At 42.3% G+C, this 22,494-nt stretch overlaps 2 protein-coding genes across 3 annotated transcripts; both read right to left on the reverse strand.

Moving 5' to 3' along the window:
* Window positions 1–141: 141 nt before the first annotated feature.
* tafazzin (tafazzin, phospholipid-lysophospholipid transacylase) lies at window positions 142–9,322 on the reverse strand. Its single transcript, XM_086117059.1, has 11 exons — window positions 8,635–9,322; window positions 7,067–7,213; window positions 6,658–6,786; window positions 6,501–6,546; window positions 2,884–2,969; window positions 2,726–2,806; window positions 2,104–2,145; window positions 1,969–2,031; window positions 1,091–1,143; window positions 929–1,006; window positions 142–603 (listed from the first exon to the last, which is right to left on the reverse strand). The coding sequence occupies exons 2-11, from the start codon at window positions 7,173–7,175 to the stop codon at window positions 517–519; spliced, it is 774 nt and encodes a 257-aa protein (XP_085973185.1). The 5' UTR covers window positions 7,176–7,213; window positions 8,635–9,322; the 3' UTR covers window positions 142–516.
* Window positions 9,323–9,460: 138 nt separating this feature from the next.
* LOC147210833 (mitochondrial carnitine/acylcarnitine carrier protein-like) lies at window positions 9,461–21,512 on the reverse strand. Of its 2 annotated transcripts, none has more exons than XM_086117043.1 (9): window positions 21,012–21,512; window positions 19,408–19,503; window positions 19,119–19,246; window positions 18,154–18,244; window positions 17,778–17,895; window positions 16,396–16,468; window positions 16,175–16,284; window positions 15,319–15,440; window positions 9,461–15,229 (listed from the first exon to the last, which is right to left on the reverse strand). In XM_086117043.1, exons 1-9 carry the CDS (start codon window positions 21,111–21,113, stop codon window positions 15,167–15,169), a joined length of 903 nt encoding a protein of 300 aa, XP_085973169.1. In that variant the 5' UTR covers window positions 21,114–21,512; the 3' UTR covers window positions 9,461–15,166. The 2 variants fall into 2 exon arrangements, with proteins under 2 accessions (XP_085973169.1, XP_085973160.1); XM_086117034.1 differs by having other exon boundaries at window positions 15,319–15,455.
* Between the last annotated feature and the right edge of the window lie 982 nt (window positions 21,513–22,494).

Consider the following 22,494-nt stretch of genomic DNA (forward strand, 5'->3'; position numbering starts at 1 on the left):
TCCTCGCTGTTCGCAGCCATGTTGTTCGTGCAAGCATTAAAAAAAATGCACTTTGAGTTTGGGAAGTAGGTTTCAATAAAGTGTGTCCAGTCTTTACATTAAATTTTTGAGGAAAACATACATATTACCATCACTCATGGGTCCACATATAAAAACTTTATAGGCATTGACACTGAGTGAGAGGGAAGGAGCAGCCAAATATAATTTTTTTTCCAACATTGATCTGGACAATAAATGTGTAATAAAAATAATTATACATGGAACGGTGAGATAAGAAATAATAAAAAGCAACCCTAAAATGGTAAACAAACCATTCAAGGAAAAATACATCACACATTCAAACATGAATTATGTTAATTAATATTCAGTCCCATCTAGCATGTTTTAAAACATTTGAGTTCTGGTCACATATTGAGGTCCTTTGATTAAAATATTTTCCACTCTGGCACACTCCTGCATAAAATGGCCTTCCGCATGTTGTGGCCTGACCCGTCTTCGGGTGAAGGTGTGCCAGGTTCAAGATTTGTGGAGTGCCTCAGCTTGAACTTTAAGTCTCCGGAAGTCCACCTGGATAACATCTGTCAGTGTCTTCCTCATCTCCATCTGCAACAGTAAATTGATGGAGAGGACATATGAATGTCTCTGACGCCACAATGCACACATTGCACTGGAACATTTAAAGCGGAACATACCACCTCTGTGTGGCAATACCTGAATACAGTAATCCCTTTTTATCGCAGTTAATGGGGACCAAAACCACCCGTGATAAACGAAAATCTGCGAAATAGCGATACAGGTATACAGGTAAAAAAAAATAAAAAATTTAAGGAATATGTTTGAAAAAATCCGTGATGGACTGAAGCCGCGATAAACGAACCGTGAAATAGCGAGGGATCACTGTATTTGAGATGACCTAATAATGCCTCACCTGGCTCTTGTTGTCTGCTCTGAGCTTTTCCACAAGGTCTTTGACGCGGAAAGGTTTTCCCACAAGGATGGTGATTCTCTTGAAACACAAAAGTGATTAATCGGAGGCTGCTGTCACATGGGGATGGGAGAATGCGGGAGAATGTCATGAGGATGTTCCTACCTTGCCAATCCGGGGGATGTAGGGGCTCACATTGGGAAGGACATCACTCAAGCCTGACACAAAAGATAAAAACTGTTACAAAGAGGGTTACATGTCCCATCAAACGCAGTTTTTTGAGCAAATTGGTTCCCACAGAGCAGAGAGAATACATGAGTGTTGTCTCTTTGTTTACGCTGTGTTTATGCGATATAACAGTTGTTTGATTGTTTACAAATGACAGTAAATGGGAAGCTAATTTCTGTAAACCCCCTCTATGGCGTTTCCCATTGTACCTTAGCATTAAACTAACAGATATGTAATGCATGCTGTCTTCATGCCAAAGTAGCATTTAGAGACGGCAGAATATGTACAAATAAGAGAGAGAACAAAAAATGCTCATCTGACCGTCGAAAATAAACGAAAGCAAAGTAACAGAAAAACAAAAATACAACAACAAAAAGACAATGAAAATAATCTAACAGCAATGAATAGAAATTGGAAGGTATCAATTGTGCTGATTCGATTAAAAAATAAGAACCGATAACATATTATTAACAAGGATGTCATTAAAAAAAAATCACAAACATTAAACATAATTTCGGTGAGTGAAAGAAAAACAAAGACTAGAAAAGAACGTGATGGAAGAGGGATTGGAAACATATGGAAATAAACCACATCTTCGTTCCAGGCACAGGGCCTGAGGGGAAAAGTTGCAGTGTGTTCATTTTTTCGGTTTGGTATAATGAATTCAATTCATTTATTTTCAATGACTAAACATGCAGCAGAACACCTTGACCTTTAAACATTTATGGTGGACCAAAGAAATAAACATCCAAAAGGAAGGTTAGGGAAAATGAAACATGAAATTTGATCGGAAAGAAGAGCCGTGTCTCACTGACCCACATGCCACAGTGGCAGGATGACAGGATTGAGGGTGCACTCTGCTATTAGGCGTCCCACACCTAAAAGACGACAGGTGGTTTGTAAGCAACACGTCACAAGATATGCACATGGGCGTTATGCGATGCACTTACCCCATTTTAACCTGATGAATTCTTCACTGGTGTTGATTTTACCTGTTCAATAAACAGTAACATTACCGGGAAATTTGGTCTACTGAGCCCACTGGTGTATAAGATGCAACTACGTAAAAAAATTAAATAAAATCACTCATAAACTGTACAGAAGTGACCCATTTTATGCAATCTGTGCTGCCTCCTCTGGTATGTACACCTTAGCCAGATAGGTGAATTGATTTGTAAATACCCGCAGTTCTGATTTTTCCCCAGGACAGAGGATTTGCATGTAAATACTGTTGGATGTTCCATTTGTATGTGTGACTGACATGTAGCACTGCAGCACTTATTTGATGGTTTAAAATGATCCCATCCCAATAGTAATGCTAGTTTCCGTGAGCGCTTCTATGGAGTTTCCCATCATACGTCAGCATTAAGATAGCGGACTCAGGCTTTGTTAGTCTCATGACAATGGCAATGATACTGTGCTACAAGTTCTTTACAAGAACAATTATGACAAATAAACAACTACTATTTGAATGTAGGTTTTCCACCATATTGTGATTGCTTGAAATGTACCTAAAGCGACTGCAACAATCCATTCTAAATGGCACATTCGAAATGCTATGTCAAGTCCTACCTTCAGGAAAAATGTGCACCCACTCCCCTTTGTTCAGTTTCTCCAGAATAAAATCCATGCCTTTCTGGTAAACACCATCACCTAAATAAGGGGCCATAATATACCAACAGTAAACTGATTTTTAAAAAAAAGTCAGACGACATGCTTGCGTCACTCACCTCTACAGACGGGCACGCATTTCCCTCGGCTGAAGAATCGAGAGTGCAACTCTCTTGTGAAGCAAATGTCTGATGCCGCTGGTGTCCTGTTCAAATAAAAGTTCAATTAAACATTTCATGTTCGATACAAAACCTTAAACCAGGGGTGGCCAACCCGCGGCTCCCGGGCTCTCCCACGACAAGCGTCAAAAACGCCTCGGCAGTGGCGATGCCATTCAAACAAGGCGCTAATTTCACAGAACATACTCCGTCAGCCTATCATCAATCCCGTTACTTGATTGACATAGAGGGTAACCAGTCAGATTTAAATGTGTCCTATTTGCTGATGATACAACTTTCTACTGTTCTGGAATAAATCTGAAACAGCTCCTGACAACCGTAGAAAACGAATTAAACAAATTAAAAAACTGGTTCGACAGAAATAAATTGTCACTTAACCTGAAAAAATCGAAGTTAATTGTTTTTGGCACAAGACCAATCAAACACCAAGCTAAAATTATGGTAAACTCAATTGAGATAGAAAGAGCGTATGAAACCAAGTTTCTCGGATTAGTAATAGACTCAAAACTATGTTGGAAGCCACATATCGATAACGTAAAAAGAAAAATAGCCAAAACCGTAGGGATCCTCTACAAAACCAAGGAAGTGCTAAATAAGAGATCTTTGTACACATTATACACTTCATTATTATTACCATATATGACCTACTGTGTGGAAATATGGGGAAATGCCTGCAAAACAAACACACTCCCTATTCTCAACCTACAAAAAAAAGCAATTCGAATTATTAATAGATCAAAATATACGGAACCCACAAATCCACTATTTATCAAATTAAATACGATGAAATTTTATGACCTGGTTGACTTTAAAATCGCCCAATTAATGTACAAAGCACACAATAACCTGCTCTGCCAAAACATTCAGAAGTTTTTCGAAATTCGAGAAAGCAGCTATGATTTAAGAGGTACCAACTTATTCAAAAAACTCAAAACAAGAACAAACATCAAGCAAAGAAGTGTATCTATCAAAGGTGTTAATCTGTGGAATAATCTGGAAACGGACCTGAAAATGAGTAAATCGCTTGCTGAGTTCAAAAACAAATTCAAAAAAATAGTACAAACAACCTACATCAATCAGAGTTAAAATGATAAATTCAAAACATTAAATATAATGATAAATCAGAACTAAGTTGATAAATAGAGAAAGGTATATAAAGATCCATTATGAATACAAGAGAAAATTGACACAAGAGTGTCAGGGTGTGGAAGTATATAATCCCGATACAAACCAAAAATTGTAAAAATATCACGGTTAAGGGTAAAGTATGAGCCTTAATGGAGTCTTCTTTCTTCTTACTTTTTTCTTTTCTGAAAAATGATTTATTAGATATAAACACATAACGGGGTAGGACTAGATACGTTTTTTACTTCTTCCTACTCCCTTGAACATAATAACTGTGTTGAATGAAGATTGATTTCTTTCTTTTTACTTTTTTTATCTACCTTATTTTCTGTCAAATTATTACTGTATATATGTTTGATGTTCAATAAACAAACAAACAAACAAATGACTGCATCACCGCTCATGCGCAAAAACGGCGCTAAGCGCTAGTGATGTGTCGTTCGCGAACGAGCCGGCTCTTAGACCCGGCTCTTTGAAGTGAACGATGGGAGCCGGTCCGAATAGGAGCCGATTTTTTTTCTCCTGTTTTTTCCCCCCCTTCTGTTAAAGCCGCACGTGATTGGTCAAGATCCGTGGTAGAAGAGGAAGGGGAGGGTTATACACACACACACACACACACGCTGCAGTTTAGAGAAGGGGGAGGGGTTAGAGAAGAGACACAGCAGCACACAGCAGCACGCGAACAAGACAGACGAGGAGACGAGGGAGCTAGTTAGCGAAAAAAAACACCACGGTGGAAAGCGGAAAGGTGAGAAAATGGATAGGAAACGCAGTGAAATTTGGACTCATTTCAATTTAATTGATAGTTCAAAGGCAGCGTGTAGACTGTGCAAGGTTAACATATCCCATCGATCAGGCTCCACAAATAACCTGCACAGGCACATCAGAAAAGTCCACCCATCAGTACAATTTGAAGAGAAAAGACAAGCAAGGAAACCAGCTATTAATGAAGGTGCTAGTGTGTCTGCAACTGTTGCTGCGATGTCACAACTGCCTAGATGTACAACCCAGAGCTCTATGAGCCACTTATGCAAAAAGCTATAAAACCAGCAAAACAGAACACAATTGACGAGGAACTGGGTAAAATGATTGCAAGTGATTTTCAGCCATTTTGTGTTGGCTGTGTGTTGTCGCAACATCTGTCCACTCAGAGAGAATCTTCTCCAAAACAGGGCAAATATTAACAGAGAGGAGAAACAGGATCAACCCCTCAAAGCTGAGGCACTTGTTTTTTCTTAATGCCAATCTTCGCTAAAGACAAGCTAAAACCTTTACCTGGATGCTGCTTTTTTCTTTTTGTTTTACAAATTTTAATTTATAATTTGTTGTGTGGTATTCAACGCTTACTTATGTTGTTTTACTGTAAATAGTTAAAAGTTTATAAATATACACATGCAGAGATTGGAACTTTTTGACGACCTTGTTTTGAGATGGGTCTTTGTACTTTGTTTTTATTATTGTAGCACTCCATGTTGTACTCCATGTTGAGTATGTTCAGAAGAATATAAATAAAGCCATATAAATAATAAATATTTGATATGTCTATTTTTTGCATTAGTAATTCATTTTACACATAATATTACATTATTTTTGGTAGTAAATTAATTTAAGCAACAAAAAAACTGAGGAGCCATTTGGGAGCCGAAAGAGCCGGCTCTCTAAAAGGAGCCGGAATTCCCATCACTACTAAGCGCTAAGCTAGTCAGCGAATTAGCTCTGATTTTAAGGCAGGGGTGCCCAATACGTCGATCAGAATCGACCGGGAGACAGCGAACTAGTCCCAAGTCGATCACAAGGGATGGGAGGAGGAAATGGGTGGGAAAAAATAGATTTGTTTGTTTGTATCTTTCGCTTTCGTTCATTTTCAGCCCGTTCCGACTGTTGCTAATCATAGTGTGCGTGCTCATGTGGGCGAGTACACAAGTGGGCACCCGCGTGAGTGCGTGCGAGCGCGCGTAAGTGTGTGTGTGTGTGTGTGTGTATGGTTGTACGTGCGCGATCGGGTCGTTCGTGAGAAGTTGGTCGCTTCAAAAGTCGATCTTTGGCCAAAAAAGTGTGTGTGCGCGCGTGCGCGAGGAAGGGTATGATGTGGCTCTTTGCAGTAACACAGTAAAAAAAATTGGCTCTTCGTCTCTGACTGGTTGGCCACCCCTGCCTTAAACCATGACTCTGTGTTAGCGCAGATTAGTGTTAGCTAACAGCATTACCACAATTAGCCTCATTATAACGTTTTAATCACATAAATTGTAGCTAATCTATGTGAAAATAAGATTTGATTTTAAGGCCATATCACCCAGCCCTGGGTTCCACTGTATCATTTTTGGCTCATGTTAAAATATCAATACTGTTGTAAAAACAAACAAAATGTTGTGAACATCAGTGACATCAGTCAAACAAAAAAACAAAAAATAAATTGGATCAAGTGTGCTTACCATCGCATCTTGTTAAAGTTCCACAAATGCCTAAGCTTCAGGACACCTACCGCGTACATGCGCACACACACACACGCGCGCGCACACACACACACACACACACACACAATTTGTTTACTTTCCTGATGTACCGGCACTGCTTGAGGTAGACTCTCACCCCAGATGTGTGGGTCGTCCATACAGGACTGGTGATTGGAAAGTGTGATGAGGGGTGTGTCAGCCGGCCGCTGGTCGATCAGGTCCAACAGAACCTCGTGGTTGTGCACCGTCAGGCAGTTCAAGTGCTCTACGGGAATACCAACAAGGCTGACAAGTGATGAGAAGGTTCTCATGGCAATCATTGCTAGGGTTGACAAACTTGGGGACTTTTTAAACTTGAAAAATGTCCAAAGCAAATAACATGAATTGTTACAATATAGATACATTAGAACAAACAATATTTCCAAACTTCCCCAAATGTAACTTCCTATGGGAATTTACCAGAAATGTTTCAGCAATTTCCTGGAAAGATTCAAGAGTACACCTTTGGAACCTAACCACTGCTAGTGACGGTAGATGCAACTTACTAGTCCACAAGTAGGAGTAGGAGCCCACCAGACCCATGATAAGCGAGCCGGAGAGCCTCCATGCCAAAGTCGGGCATTGTGGAAATGGCCACTTGACCTCCAGTGGCATGGTGCTTTTCCACACGCACTACATCCACACACATTCACCTGGTGCGACATGCCAGACAACAAAACACAGTATAGATATTATGAGCAGTATTGCATATGGTGCAGGAAACACAAGCAAATGTCATATGGTATCATTTAATGTAATGTTTATTTGGTCATTTGTGGCCCACAAGTAACTGACAAATGTATTAAATTCCATTATATCCATTAAAATAATTACTAATGATTATTTTTGCTTCCATGTACATGATGTGAAAAGAAATGCTTCCTCTTGGAAATATGACCCATTTGTTAACACGTCTGTAAACACAACGCTTAAATATTTTTTTTTTTTTCATTTTGAATGAAATGGGGTGGCTGGTGTAAAGTTCTAGAAGACGCCCACACCTCAGGTCAAAGACTTCCAAAATGAGGATAAATCACTGGCTCTGTAATGTATGAAATGTGTATCATGTCTTTTGCCATGTTCACCCAACTGACCCAGTGATTGGCCTCCACCGGGCTCCTTTCTTGTCATATGCAAAACCATGTGAAAATGATTGCAATCACGTTGTCTGTTTCTTATTGGGTCTTGGAACGCCAGTGATTTAGAAAAATAATTGCTGGACGTGTCAGAAAAGATGCTAAATTATCACTACAGATTCGCTAACATGACAATGCGCACCTGTGTTTTGTAAAGTAACTTCTCATTGTTACAGCAATGTTGTTTGTGTCAGTAATGATGGGCTTTCAAGAAAGTTGCTAACAAAATTAATTTAATGAAATCTTATCTTAAATCAGATTTCATAGCCCTCACAGTACATCATGTGGGTGGCATGTTGCCTGTTAGAGTAGGAGAAAAGAACCAGGTGACTGCCGTTGCAATGGTTATTTGGACCATATAGAACAACTCTTACGAGGGATTCTTCGAGGGAAAAGTGGATTCTCTTGTTTCAGCACTCTCAAGTTAAAACTAAACACACAATCCGAGTAGTTTGTCTCAGTTTCGAATACTGATCGTTGCCTTAAAACCTCAACGTCATTCTGCACGTCTTACTTTCACGCACTGATCACAATCATCTGTGCTCTTTTACTTTCCCTCATTCACTTACAAGGAGAAGTCATTGTCATTTGAAAATACATACGAGTGACACTTTGTTGTGCAACGTAAAATTCACGCCTAAAACCTGTACTGGTGGGACTTTTCAGATTGCTCAATAAAGCGACATATTAAGTCGCCAAAATATTATCTGCTGAGTGTGAAAGTTGCAAGCACATGATTTTTAGTATGTTGCTCTCGAGGTTCAAGAGGTGCTCCTGAAGTCAAACTAAGGTTGCTAACGAGTTAATAGATTAACATTCACACGTACACAAACTTGAATAGGAATGAGGTGACATTTACTAATATGGGCGACAGATTAATTCTATAAATCCTTAAAACCACGAGACAAAAACAATGACAAACAGATTAAAACATTTACCTCGCTTGTGTTTTTTCCTTTTGACAGGCTATCGGCATAACCCGGAAGTGTAATGCCGTTTAGGATTCTGGGTCCTGTAGTTTTTACTCCACAATAATGACATTTGAAGCCTTTACAATGCCCGGTTCGTAAATAACCAAACGATAGATATCTATCTATCTATCTAATCTGCTTCTTCTCACGGTTAACGACGGTTCGCGGGTGTGCGGTAGCCTATCCCAGCTGTCTTCGGCCAGCAGGCTGCATACACCTTGAACTGGTTGCCATCCGATTGCAGGGCACACATACAGTGTACAAAAAAAAAACGCATTCACAATCATAGCTAGGGACAATTTTGAACATTCAATCAACTTATCATGCATGTTTTAGGAATGTGGGAGGAAACTTGAGTACCCAGAAAAAAACCCACGCAGGCACGGCAAGAGCATGCAAACTCCACACAGGAAAGCCAGAGTTATGGGGAGGACGTGTTAGCCACTGTGTCGCCCGCATTAATCACACGAACACTAAATATTGTAGAAAGTGGACCAAACTTCACATTCATACCCGAAAACCATTGATTTGTGGCTTTACCACGAGACAACCACATCAGCTACATTGTAATAGCAATTATCTATGTAGTCTTTCCAAAGACCCGGCGTCTTTGGAAAGACTGGACTGGACACAAAATAATTTTTAGGTGGGCTTTATTCCCGACTGAACAATGAAAAATTGTTCAGCATTAAAATGAAAGACTGAGATGTTAACTGAATTTTAAAAGAGTTGGAAAAGGGATCTAAGAGATCAAAGAAAATTATCTAACAAATTAAGGAAAATTTCACCATAATAAACAACAGCAGTGGCTTGCTTGATAAGGAAAGAGAAATAAAAATACATTATTTCCAAGCCCCAACAATCCATGAAACTTAAAAGTGCAATCATTACAATCCAATGTGATGAGAGGACACACTTACTCGACACTTTCCGGCATGTTGGGTGTATACAAAACACGTGGAAAAACACAAATGATCTCCCCTCTAAAGAACAGATACACAGTTCATATCATTTCACAGTCAAAAAAACATATTTACATCTTGTAACATTGAGAAAACACTTACGCTATACAGCTGTTCACACGACTCACTAGCGGCAGATTTCAAACTCCAAAACACGATATTTTGCTCTACAAATACCATTCAAAGAATTAATCACCCGTCCAAATATAACACCTAACAAGCTTCATGGTAAAATAGCGAACAATTACCTGAATATCGCCAGGGTTACAACGACGATCATGGGTGTATCAAGTTGGGACAAGCAGTAGGCACAGTTCACCGACTACCCTCCTTCACGTGCATGTCACCCTTACTTCGCTTCCTGGTCTGATTCCCACACGCTCTATATGTTCCCGCGTGTTTTCATCTAGCGTGGCTCTTAAAGTGACAGTGCTACATTTGTTAAACAAGGCAGCCTTCAGGGGCGGCCCGGTAGTCCAGTGGTTAGCACGTCGGCTTCACAGTGCAGAGGTACCGGGTTCGATTCCAGCTCCGGCCTCCCTGTGTGGAGTTCGCATGTTCTCCCCGGGCCTGCGTGGGTTTTCTCCAGGTACTCCGGTTTCCTCCCACATTCCAAAAAAAAACATGCATGGCAGGCTGATTGGACGCTCTAAATTGTCCCTAGGTGTGAGTGTGGGCGTGGATGGTTGTTCGTCTCTGTGTGCCCTGCGATTGGCTGGCAACTGATTCAGGGTGTCCCCCGCCTACTGCCCGAAGACGGCTGGGATAGGCTCCAGCACCCCCCGCGACCCTAGTGAGGATCAAGCGGTTCGGAAAACGGATGGATGGATGGATGGCAGCCTTCACTACAAAAGTCTAAGTATGGTTCACCTGGTTACATTCTCCCCTGCTACAAGTCAACGTCCTCTGTGACTTATCCTTTAACACCCATCTGGTGAAGGTCGAAGTACAGTGGACCACCCCTGCTAAAATCTGGGAGAATACATCCTGACTTAACGAGATGGCATTGCATGCTGATACAGGGAAATTGAATGGATTCCTGTGTTTCCCTGCAGTTTTCCTCTGACTTTTGCGTAGGGCAGGACTGGGTACAGCTACAGGAACAGTCACTTTTCTTTCTCCTCTTGGTGCAAGCACCGGTCTTGGGTTCTCCTCGGCCATGCTAACACCTGATGTGGCCTCAAGGCTTTGTCGCGAGTCCGTTTCCAAACTTTGCTCCTGCAGTCGACTTCCTTCTGTCCCCAGTGCAGACTCTGCTTCCTCTTCAGAACCAGTGTCAGAAGTACTGTCATCTGGCTCTTGGGGAACTTCTTTTCCAGCAATTGGTTCCTTGAATTCCTCAACCAATACAAACTCAATATCATCCCCCTCCCTTTCTGAGGGCGGAGCTGGGACAGGTTCCTTAACAGGTGTCTGACGAGGACTTCTCTGTTCCGGTACTGGTTCCGCACATGGACGCAGGTTGGACCAGGGCACCCTCTTTGTCAGTCCTCCAATGACCTCAAGTGGCCGAGTTGCCAAAAATGGAGTTTGAGGGGCCCGAATCTTTGGTTGTGGCATTTTGGTCAAAACACACCTTTGGCACTTCTTTATCCACTGCTCAACTTCTTCATGCATGCCTACCTAGAAACACCTTTGCCGCAGCAGACCTAATGTTCGCTCTATACCCTGATGTCCCACCTGGTCATGGACACTTCTGAGAACTTTGTCTTTGAGACAGGCGGGTAGTAACAACTGGTAGCATTCCCCCAGGTGAACATTGTTAATCACTCGGTACAAGAGTCCATCTCTCTCCCTGATACATGGCCACTGCTTTAGCAGAGCGCGCACTGGTTTTGGAAAGCTCATTCTTTCTTGATAAGATGGTTTTCGCTGATGGCTCCAAAAGCCTCGCACCACTTTGAGAGTCGGGTCAGCAGCCTGAAATCCTTGAAGTACTTCCTTAGAATATCCAGGCAGCGTCGGGCTATTATCTTTCACAGCCACATTATTGGACGACCTCTTTAGGCCCCTTGCGTAGACTGTTGCAACAGAAGAAGACGGTACTCTTACTTTGTTTTTTCTTATGACACAAGCAGCTGAAACCTTCTCTACCAACTCTGTTTCTTGCACCCCCTGGAAAGTCTCTTTCCAGGCAAAATCCAATTCTCCTCCCAAAGGGGTGTCAACCTGTGCCAATGCCAACTGTTGACAACGCTTGGTAATGTTCATTCCAATAATTCCCTGAAGAGATTGGCTAGCCTCATCTGTGCTATCCTGGATTATTAGGAATCCACACTCAGGGATCAGGATTCCCATTGCCTGCACATCCAACTCAACATAACCTAAATATGGTAGAGGCAAGTTATTTGCCGTGGTTAATTTAAGCCATTTAGCAGTACAGTGCATATCCTCCTCTGTTCCATTAAGACAGTTTCTGAAAAAACTTTCTGTGAGGGTGTTTACATTGCTTCCGGAGTCAAGTATGCATCGCAAGGGAACTCCACCTATCTGTATCTCTACTTCAGGGCACTTGCCTACAGCCCTCTCTATAAAACGTTCTCTCGTCAACATACTACCTGAGCTTTCACTCCAACCCCTCACTATCCGGCTCACAACAGTGGGGGGATTCCTGTTTCCCTGGACTGGCGGACTGGGCACAGTAGGACGTTGGTATGAGGGTTTGCGTGTCACCGGGCATTGCCTAGCAATATGTCCAACACCTTCACATCGCAGACAAATTGGTTGGCCGTCACTCGTGTACTTGGGTTGAACTTTAGGTCTGCCATTGGTCATGGTGAGTCCACGGACTGCATTTGTTAATTCACTAATAGCCTTTCCCTGTTGGGCCATTATTTTAACTACTTCCTGCAGGGTCACGGATAAGTCAGTTTGGACTCCAGTGGTCGTGTCTCTCTTCTCTAAAGTCATATCCTTGAGGTCACTAACCAGGTTTCTGTTCTTTGCAACACTAGTGTGGCGTGGTTGGTCCTCAAGGGCCCACATCCTTGCCTCATTTCTCACATCGAATAGACTCCTTTCTGGTCTCTCTCTGAGCAGCCTACGCAGTTCACGCCTCAAGGTGGAGTCTCGCACTCCCTCAACGAACTGATCTCTAAGAGCTAACTGAACATCAGGTACCACATTAGGCGACTGTTGGAGGGCTGAATTGAGCAGCTGTGAGAGAGCATGTGAAAATTCGCGCAATCCTTCTCCATCAAGTTGTCTGCGAGCATAAAAAGCGTGTAGAAGTTGCGGCACAGTACGGTTTTCTCGAAAGGCTTCACGCAAACATGAAAACACATCACTGGGCTTCTTAGGTTGCCCTCGCATGCAAAATTTGACCTCCTCTAGAGCTGAACCTTTTAACAGTGAAAGAATGAAGTCTACTTGGTCTTCCTCCTGTAGACCTCTCATTCTTATTGCTCGTTCCACTTCCTCGATAAACTCGTCGACAGTGTCCACATCTTCCCCATTCTTCCCACAAAAAGGTACAATGTGTTTTTCCTTTGAGATGTAAACAATTGATCTTGGCTGAACATTACCCAAATTTGCAAGGCTTGACATGAGAGCCTCCTGTTTCCGATTGAGTTCTCTAATCTGTGACTGTAATGCGGTCACACAGTTACCTTCATCACCCAATTGTAAGGAACTTGGGTCATCCTCGCTGTGGGTTCCTGCTAGGATGGCAGCTGCTTGCACGTCATCCTCTGAGATTTTCAGGTCTCCGTTCCAATGTATTTAATGCAGCAAAGCGCAAGTCACAAAAAGTCAATCCGTTTCTCTTCTGGTAGCTTTGAAGACTTGCTCGCGTCCAGTGATGCGTGTCGATGCGAAACTGCTCCCCATTCAGCCACACGAACCACAGCTTGTACACTAAGGCCTCACTCCGTCGACACTCCGAACTCTGGCATCAGGACTGCCTCGCTTCTCGCCACTACTGTTGTCTATTATACTCAAACTAACACTATCCACTCCAATCTCAGAATTTAATAGGGAATCCCACTTCTGACACCAAAATTGTGTAGCCGGGTCTTTGGAAAGACTGGACTGGACACAAAATAATTTTTCGGTGGGCTTTATTCCCGACTGAACAATGAAAAATTGTTCAGCATTAAGATGAAAGACTGAGATGTTAACTGAATTTTAAAAGAGTTGGAAAAGGGATCTAAGAGATCAAAGAAAATTATCTAACAAATTAAGGAAAATTTCACCATAATAAACAACAGCAGTGGCTTGCTTGATAAGGAAAGAGAAATAAAAATACATTATTTCCAAGCCCCAACAATCCATGAAACTTAAAAGTGCAATCATTACAATCCAATGTGATGAGAGGACACACTTACTCGACACTTTCCGGCATGTTGGGTGTATACAAAACACGTGGAAAAACACAAATGATCTCCCCTCTAAAGAACAGATACACAGTTCATATCATTTCACAGTCAAAAAAACATATTTACATCTTGTAACATTGAGAAAACACTTACGCTATACAGCTGTTCACACGACTCACTAGCGGCAGATTTCAAACTCCAAAACACGATATTTTGCTCTACAAATACCATTCAAAGAATTAATCACCCGTCCAAATATAACACCTAACAAGCTTCATGGTAAAATAGCGAACAATTACCTGAATATCGCCAGGGTTACAACGACGATCATGGGTGTATCAAGTTGGGACAAGCAGTAGGCACAGTTCACCGACTACCCTCCTTCACGTGCATGTCACCCTTTCTTCGCTTCCTGGTCTGATTCCCACACGCTCTATATGTTCCCGCGTGTTTTCATCTAGCGTGGCTCTTAAAGTGACAGTGCTACATTTGTTAAACAAGGCAGCCTTCACTACAAAAGTCCAAGTATGGTTCGCCTGGTTACATCTAAAACAATTTCAACAAAAGAGGCCAGGTGAAATCATCAAAAGAATTCTGTCTATTTATGATTGTACTATTACTCTTGTGTTTTGTGGACATCACATTGTACAGTTTGCGTCGACTTATACAGGTATGTCATTATTTTTAGTTGCTTTTACTTTGCCAAACTGCATCGGCTAAGATTACTTTTGGCAACAAAAAGTTTTAAAATAAAAAAAAAGCTTTGCTGAAAACAGTTAAAAAACGTACAAGCACTTGAAAAAGTTTCAGAAGAAACAATACAAGTCCGCATGTAGATCTATCATGGTCGATAAATCAGCACCGATTGTTTGTTTAGTTTTAAACATGCTACAAAGTCAAACAAAAAAGGAACAAATGTAGACAGCCCCACACTTCACATGGGCAAAGGAAAAAATAATTTGCAGCAACAATACAGCTAACACGTGTACAAAATGCATATTCATGGCCATGAAATAATCATTTGTGGCTTTAATATCATTCCTGTGAACAACTTGGACACCTCTGTGACCACAAATTAGTATCTTGTGTAGACATTGTATCTCTATTTTGGAAACAATTTTAAATAGTTTCTCCCCATGTCATGTATGGGGCTCCATATGAACGTGATTACAAATAGGAAAATTCCACAGAAGCACGGCCCCACCACAGAAGCTCGCAGGTTCACCAGCTGGGTGCCAGCCAGTTCAAACCCTTTAAGGCCACTTCAAAGCCCAAGAAACATGCCTGGTAATGGGAAAGAAGGAGTTTTAGAAAGCTTTTTTATCAGCAAAAGATTTTATCAGCAAAAGAGAGCAAGAGGAAATGAGTCGTACGGCATTGGCGGGGAAGGCTCGGAGGAACACGGCCATGAAGCCTTTGTAGAGCGCTTTTGCTCCTTCTTCTCGGAGCAGCGTTCTCAAGACGTCCACCAGACCTCTGTACTTGCCGTCTACGGCTGCACACACACACACTCACACACACACACACACACACACACACACACACACAAAACCTTTGACTTGTCTTTTGAACGTAACCTCAAAAACAGTTTTTGGGGGTTTTTTTTCAAATCACTGAAAGTGCACATCACTGATGGTGTACTGGTACACTCGCTGGGCGTGGGTGCGGGCAGCGTGGGATCAGATCCCACTCAGTGACGGTGTGCATGTGGGTGTGACTGGTTCTTTGTCTCTATATGTGCCCTGCGACTGACTGGCGACCAGTTCAGGGTGTACTCCGCCTTTCGCCTTAAGTCAGCTCGGATAGGCTCCTGCAACTCCCTGCGACCCTCTTCAGGTAAAGCAATGTTGAAAATGGATGGATGAAAGGATGAATGTGCGCATGTGGTGAAGACATTTTGTATCTTCCACTAACAACCAAGGCTAAATGTAGCTCCTCGCCATCATACAAAGCCTGTCTCATCTGTCGTGATGGATCGCACTTCAATATATGTCCTTGATACCAAGCATTACTTTCCTATTTAGCCAGAGATTTGGCAGCCTCTTATGACATAAAATAAAGAGGACAAACACTTCATATAGGTGAGTTCTTCTGCAAAAACCTGAGGATACATGCTCCCCCCCCAAATTACCGGTAAGTAAATAGGTGAATTTGTTTACATTACTATCACCCAGGAGGTGCTCAGATCCATCCATGGAGAAATGTTTGAAGCAAATGTTGCAGTGTCACCTGTCTGAAAATTGGACTTGAGGACATCCGGGGGTAGCGCAATGGTCCAATTCAAGAGTCCAGCCATGCCGCCAGCGAGCAGGATGGAGGCGGCGCCAAGCTGAGAAACACTAACAGAAATGTACACACACACATGCAAACGTACACATTGCCAAACACAGAGCCATAAAAAAATGAGCTCGCATCAAGATTTCTTCATCTATAACCTCTACTACATTTACCTTTGACCTTCTGGAGTCAACAGGTTTTTCAGATATTCATACGTCAGAAAGTAGAGACCATTGGAAGGCACATCTGGAGGACAGAAAACAGAAGCAGAAAAATCAATTAATATGATGAAAACATGTTACGGTCAAGGTGCATGACCATTAAAAACGACTTTACGTATAGAAAGTGAAATATTTGTCAATGTGCTACTATCGAGGTGTATAGACCATTAAATATGATGTCTATGTTCCTCATAGAACATTCTATATGAGGTAAATGGTTGTGTGTGGCCCTGATATGTCAATAAAATGCTGGTATTGGTGTCAATGCCATTTACCGAAATTAGTACAGTACTTTGAACGCAGCGCCTTGTATCTTGCACGAAACTCAATAATGTGTGATCACACGTGTTCAGTGCATGCCGAACCAAGCGATCGCTGTAGACCGTTTCCTCTCATGTCATTTCAGGCACAATGCTTAGTTTCCACCGGCATATTTGAAGGCCCGCACACGGAAGGAAATTAGAAAGAGAGAAGTTTAATCCATTGCTGGCATTATCGATCTACTTATGTTTAGATGGGTGGAAAAAAGTTCCTATAAGGACACCTATCCATTCCATCGACACATTGAAAGCAGTCACATCAAAGTCGATATGTTCAAAAACTGAAGTTGGTCGGAGGGAAAAGTGACAGGAAAACACTGACTCCTCGGATAAACTTTCAAAATCAGACTGTTCTAAGGACATCAGTTTGTTCTCTGAAGACAGCTATCACAACATCTCTTTTTTTTAAACACTTGGGAGGCTTACAATTACTTTGTGTGGGTGTGTGATGGATTAAGTTGTTTGCTGCTTTCAATGCAACAAACAACCTTTGTCTGGTGACACCAACGGTATGTTGTTTTTGGGTGACATAGTACGTCTATCAGTACTATAATGGTATAAAACTTTCATTACTGGTAAATCGTTTGTTTCCCGTTAAATTCGTCTTGCTGCACGTTGTCAAAGCCTTTCAAGCTAGCGCTTAGCTTGCTAGCTGCTAACAAAGAGATGTTTTTCTTACTATGCTACTGCGGATACTTCACAAGTGTGATTTAACTATGAACTATGAATAATTTTACATAAAATAGCAAGTAAAAATGCAACATGAGAGGTCAATAGAATTATGTAAGTATGCTCCATTATAGGAGTATCGTCATTTTAATGATGTAAATATGCTTCCTAAGAACATTTACATCCTATTTAATAATGTTCTATACACCTTGAATGTAGCATGTATTATGTGTATCAAATGTCATTCACGATAAATAATGAACAATAGAGGTGTATGGAAGATTAAATATGATCGAAATAAGCTGCAACAGCGATGGATACTCTTCATATTGAGAGCCAGTGTACCTCTGATGAGTGTCAACAGCGTCCCTTTGTAGAGGCTCCGGATGCCCTGTTCCTTGTAGAGACGTGTGGCACAGTCAAGAGGACCCGAATATTTGGACGTGCCACCACCAGCCGGCACCTACACAGCTCGAACCAACACACATCAGTCGATTTCAGCTGTCAGCCATGTGCATATTTGGGCTTTTTTAGTAATTACCAACAACTTTTTGTGTGGACAAAGACTTCATTTCAAGGCTGGAGGACCCCTATGAAACCATTTCAAAGACAAATCTGTAACACAGCTCCACTGACTGATTAACCAAGACCACCCCCTCCCACGAGCTGTATCCACAGTCCTATTTAACAGGTTGCAATGGGGTCAGACTTTCGACTTTACCTGCAGTAGGCATTTAATCCTCTCTGCCGGAGCCACAATCACTGTTGTGAAGACCCCGGCTAGACATCCTGACAGGAATATCTGAGGGTGCCTGAACACAGTAACACAAGAGCAATCATCTCACAGCAGAAATAACTTTTATAATATACAGGGCACCTAGTCAAGGGCGGAACTACAGGGTGGCCAGGAGTGGCTGAGGCCACTTGAAGAACATGGTCACTTCAGAACAAAACGGTCATGGTTTCGCAACCTATCACCATGAAACGTGGGTTTCAACACAACCCGGTTCAACTGATGTATGGATCAGATCTAGTGTGGTAGCTTTTAAGGAGATAATCCATACACATTGTCAACGAGGTTGCAGATGTCTTAATGTGGACACATAATGGAAAACTGACTGTCAAATTGCCTTCCCAATTGTTAAGTGTGGAAAAAAAAACCCAAGTAAATCTTTGGCTAGCTGCACTGGGTTTGTCAACTGCTGTGAAAAAACACAACACAGTACTGTACTTAGAATCCATTGATTTTTTTTGAAACACATTTAAACATCAACATACTTTTAAAAAAACAAGCAACTTTGATGGTGTATGCAAGTATAAAATGGAAAGAAAACACTGTATTGTATTATCTGAGTGGCAGAAATGTGCCTGTTGACGCCGGGCCTGGTGGGGTGCAGAGTGATGTGGCAAACTGAAGGTTGGTCGGTTAGCTCAACCTCCGGAGTGTGTGCGTGTGAGTGTTTGGGCATGAGCTGTGGCTTATAGCAGCTTCTGCTCATTGTGGTTAACTGTTCTAGAAGAGCTGAAAAGTGTGGCAAGTGCTTCAAGTTTCAGATCTGACTTCAAGATTCAGACATGACTTTGAGGTTTGGACCCGACTTTAGTATGGACCCAGCTTTAATGTTTGACCTGGCTTCAAGGTTCAGTCCTCGCATTAAGGTCCCACATGTGTGCACTTATACTAACGTTAGCTCTTGACTGGGGTCCGTCTGCTGGAGCTGTTTCCCCAACCCAAAGGCAAAGAAACTGATGGCCATCATGGGAGCCACACTCACCAGTGGAGCACCCATCCCTTTGTAGAGGCCCAGGATCCCCTACACACACACACACAGTTGCAATCAAAAACAGCAACTTTTTCGACACGACACCACAGTAGTGATGTTACACTATGCTCTTTGGCCAGGTCAACAAACAGCATACCAACATGCGGTTTTGTGACTGCATGTGCATGTGTTGTGTGTGTCTTTGCAGGGACCTCTTTGGAGACGGTCTTACGAAAGCAGTCAAAGGTTCCCGTGTAAATGACGTAGCTAGAGAGCGAGGAGGCTTTGGGCTGAGTCTGTAGTCTCACCTAAAACACAGCATAACACCACACACATCATAATATGTGACATATTTGAATAATGGACTTGAACCAAGCTGATTATGTCCCTGTCGACATGCAGTCAGCAAATGAAAAGTGCCTTCTCCAGTTCAGAATGTGCCGCGGCCGAAGCCGTTGACGATCATCATTCAATCTGTTGGCCTCAAACTCTGCCATGATTTTGTTGCCATTATGGATGACTGTTGAAATCGTTGACGTTGCCAATTTCAAGTCTCAGCTGAGCTTTGTCTGGGAGACTCCCTTTCATAAGTAAGAGACAATTTCCGCCTTCACAGGCAGCGAGACTTGCTTCCATTTCCCAGACATGTTTTCAGGAACAGACGTGTGCTCAGAACCGCACCGTAACTCCAGAAGTACAACGTACCGAGTCGATCAGTAACGTTGCTAAGCAACGGCTGGGAATCCCGCGCTGTACATTTTGTTCATAAGCAAGGTCGCGGCGGCAGTTAACTTCCAACAGTTCGTTGTAACGAAGGCCTTTTCACTATTTTGTGGGGAAAATCTGGTCATTATCATGAAGTTTACATAAAAATCCGCAAATAGAAAATGATTTAAGTGAAATCGGGACTTTGAAATGTGAATGTTATCGGGGTGGAAACGTAGTAAACGGAGTACGTTGAAAAGAGGTTCGACTGTATGATTGCATGATTTGTCGAAGTGAAACAAGAAATTTTGTGTAGATTTGAGATTGGTTTCATTGCACTCTATTCAAAACAACACAGCAGAATTTGTATTTGTTGCAGACGTAATGAAAAAACAGATGATGCTCATTTTGTTCTGTTTTTGTGTGATTTTTCTTGGTCTTGTCTCGATCTCAACCTTCACAAGTTTTGGTCTTGCCTCGATACCCTCTCGTGTCGAAAGTCTTGGTCTCAATCGGTGTGTCCATTTTGGATAGAACACTTTGCTTCAAGATATCAGTGATTTACTTTACGTGTAGAGATGTGCTTGTAAAGTTAATTCTATTGTGTGCACTAATAATTACTTTTACATTTTATGAGATACACGTTTTGTGCCTGGGATGCTGCCTGGTAAAATTCCAACCGAATAATTCTTCATTCTTAACATTTCTTGCGTAATAAATGAAAAGAATATTCAAACAAGTCATGTGCCCTCTCTTGCAGCCATCATCTTACCTACTTTACCTCATACTGTGACCATGATGTCACCGCTCACTCTCCAATCATGTTTTGTAAGGCTAGAGATAAACTGAAGGGTAGAGAATTGAACCCCGAACCGCAAGTGTGCGAGAGACGTGCAAACCACTCCTGTATCACGCTGCCCCGTTTTCCCGTTTGAATTAACAGCAAAAAGCATCATCACCTGTAGCTAGTCACGGTTCTCAAGTGAAATTAGCAACTTGAAGTGCGCCTCGTGAGTTTTTAAGGTGATTTGTACAATAATCTCCTCAAAGCCTGAGCAGAAAACCTGTCACGGACCACAAAAGTCGGATCGCAAACAACCTTGGGAGTCACCTTGATGGTGTCCAGGGGGTGTCCGGCCAGCAGCAGACACGCTCCGCCGACCCCGCCGGCCACAAAGTTCTTGAACGGAGAAACTCTTGGCGTCTCCCCCATGCTCGCCGCCGTATGGTCCGCGCCGAGGAGCACAGAGGAGGCTTGATCTCCGCCGGCGTCACGGTGGACGTCCAGTTTATCGGGTGTCCCGGGTCTCCGTTCCCCCTGGGATTTCTGCGCGACTTTTTGACTTTTTTAACTTGCACACTCGCCTCTCGTCCACGCCCCTTTCCCGCCTCTTACGTCACCATCGCGTGCAAGAACGGTAATGGAAAGAAACAAGTCTGCATGATGTAGAATACCTGTAATCAGTGGCGGTTCTGGGGGCGGGGGCAGCGGGGGCCAGTGCCCCTGTAGCACCGATTCTGGCCCCCCCTGTGGCCCCCCCTCCGAGCGCAGATTACGCAGTCGTGCCGAGTCGCCGACGCGAAAGGTGGAACCAAAGTGCGTGATTTAACATTCTAGTCAGACCCTTTAGTGCGCTGCGCCACTTAAAAATGAGCGGGAAAATGAGAAGCAGTCCGCAGAGAAGGAAATTACCACGACACGAGTGCTATTTGCGTGTGTGTGTGCGTGTGTGTGCGTGTGTGTGTGCGGGTGTGTGCGCGTGTGTGTGTGTGTGTGTAACTTTTTTAGTCTCCCTTTTTATTTGAATTTTTATTTAACAGGATCAATATATAAGACATTGCCTTTTAAAATTTGGATAATTATATGCATGTAAAACATCTAGCTTCAGTGTATTTGCAATTTTTGTCCCCGGCAGGCTGGTACCATATCATCCCCTGGCTTGAATATTCTCAACAGATGGACACGGCGTATTGTTACGCTTGCAGACATTTTAGCCCTCCTAATACTGTTTTTTTCTCATCACTGTAATGTTATGACTACAATTTCAAAGTCTGAAGAAATAAAAAGTCAAATAAGATTTCGAATCTGTCTTTTTAGCCCTGGGTTGAATGTGCCCCCCCATCAAAACCCCTGGCCCCAGCCCGGCCCCCTCAGTGAAATTGATCCAGAACCGCCCCTGCCTGTAATAACAATAACCCTAGAAACAAATTCATATATAAATATAGAGGGTGAAAAATGCCCCTACTCTAAATAAACACCTTGTAAATGTAACACGATAAATGAATCAATGTTTTATAGCCTCCTGACTACCAGGGGAAAAAGTTGTCCAATCACATTTATTTTGAAATTCCCCAATCTATGTGAAGTAATTGGACTACTCCAAAAGAATTTTTTGAAATCCCACTACATTTTTTAAACAGGCTCAAATACACTTAAAACAACTCAAACAACACTTTACCGTGTTCATAAGAGTCTTATAATTAAAATGCCAACAGCATTTCAAGACAAAATGTGTTTGGTAAAAAGTATTACTTTTCCTCTTCCCATAAAAAGTGCTTGCACTGAGGGAAGCCATTTTCTTACTTTTTCTAAC

Source organism: Hippocampus guttulatus, chromosome 1 (assembly GCF_054856545.1).
Source record: "Hippocampus guttulatus isolate MCC_2025c chromosome 1, RoL_Hgut_1.0, whole genome shotgun sequence".
NCBI classification, from domain to species: domain Eukaryota; kingdom Metazoa; phylum Chordata; class Actinopteri; order Syngnathiformes; family Syngnathidae; genus Hippocampus; species Hippocampus guttulatus.

Excerpts from the sequence above, each read along its gene's own strand:
- tafazzin (XM_086117059.1), bottom strand. The coding sequence starts at position 7,175 with ATGCCACTGGAGGTCAAGTGGCCATTTCCACAATGCCCGACTTTGGCA. Across the intron at positions 6,787-7,066 it reads CTACTCCTACTTGTGGACTA|AGCACTTGAACTGCCTGACG; the intron begins GTAAGTTGCATC and ends GTATTCCCGTAG. Across the intron at positions 1,144-1,968 it reads CCTGCCACTGTGGCATGTGG|GCTTGAGTGATGTCCTTCCC; the intron begins GTCAGTGAGACA and ends CTTTTGTGTCAG.
- LOC147210833 (XM_086117034.1), bottom strand. The coding sequence starts at position 21,113 with ATGGGGGAGACGCCAAGAGTTTCTCCGTTCAAGAACTTTGTGGCCGGC. Across the intron at positions 19,504-21,011 it reads ACCCCCTGGACACCATCAAG|GTGAGACTACAGACTCAGCC; the intron begins GTGACTCCCAAG and ends GCTGTGTTTTAG. Across the intron at positions 15,230-15,318 it reads GAGCCTTCCCCGCCAATGCC|GCATGTTTCTTGGGCTTTGA; the intron begins GTACGACTCATT and ends TCCCATTACCAG.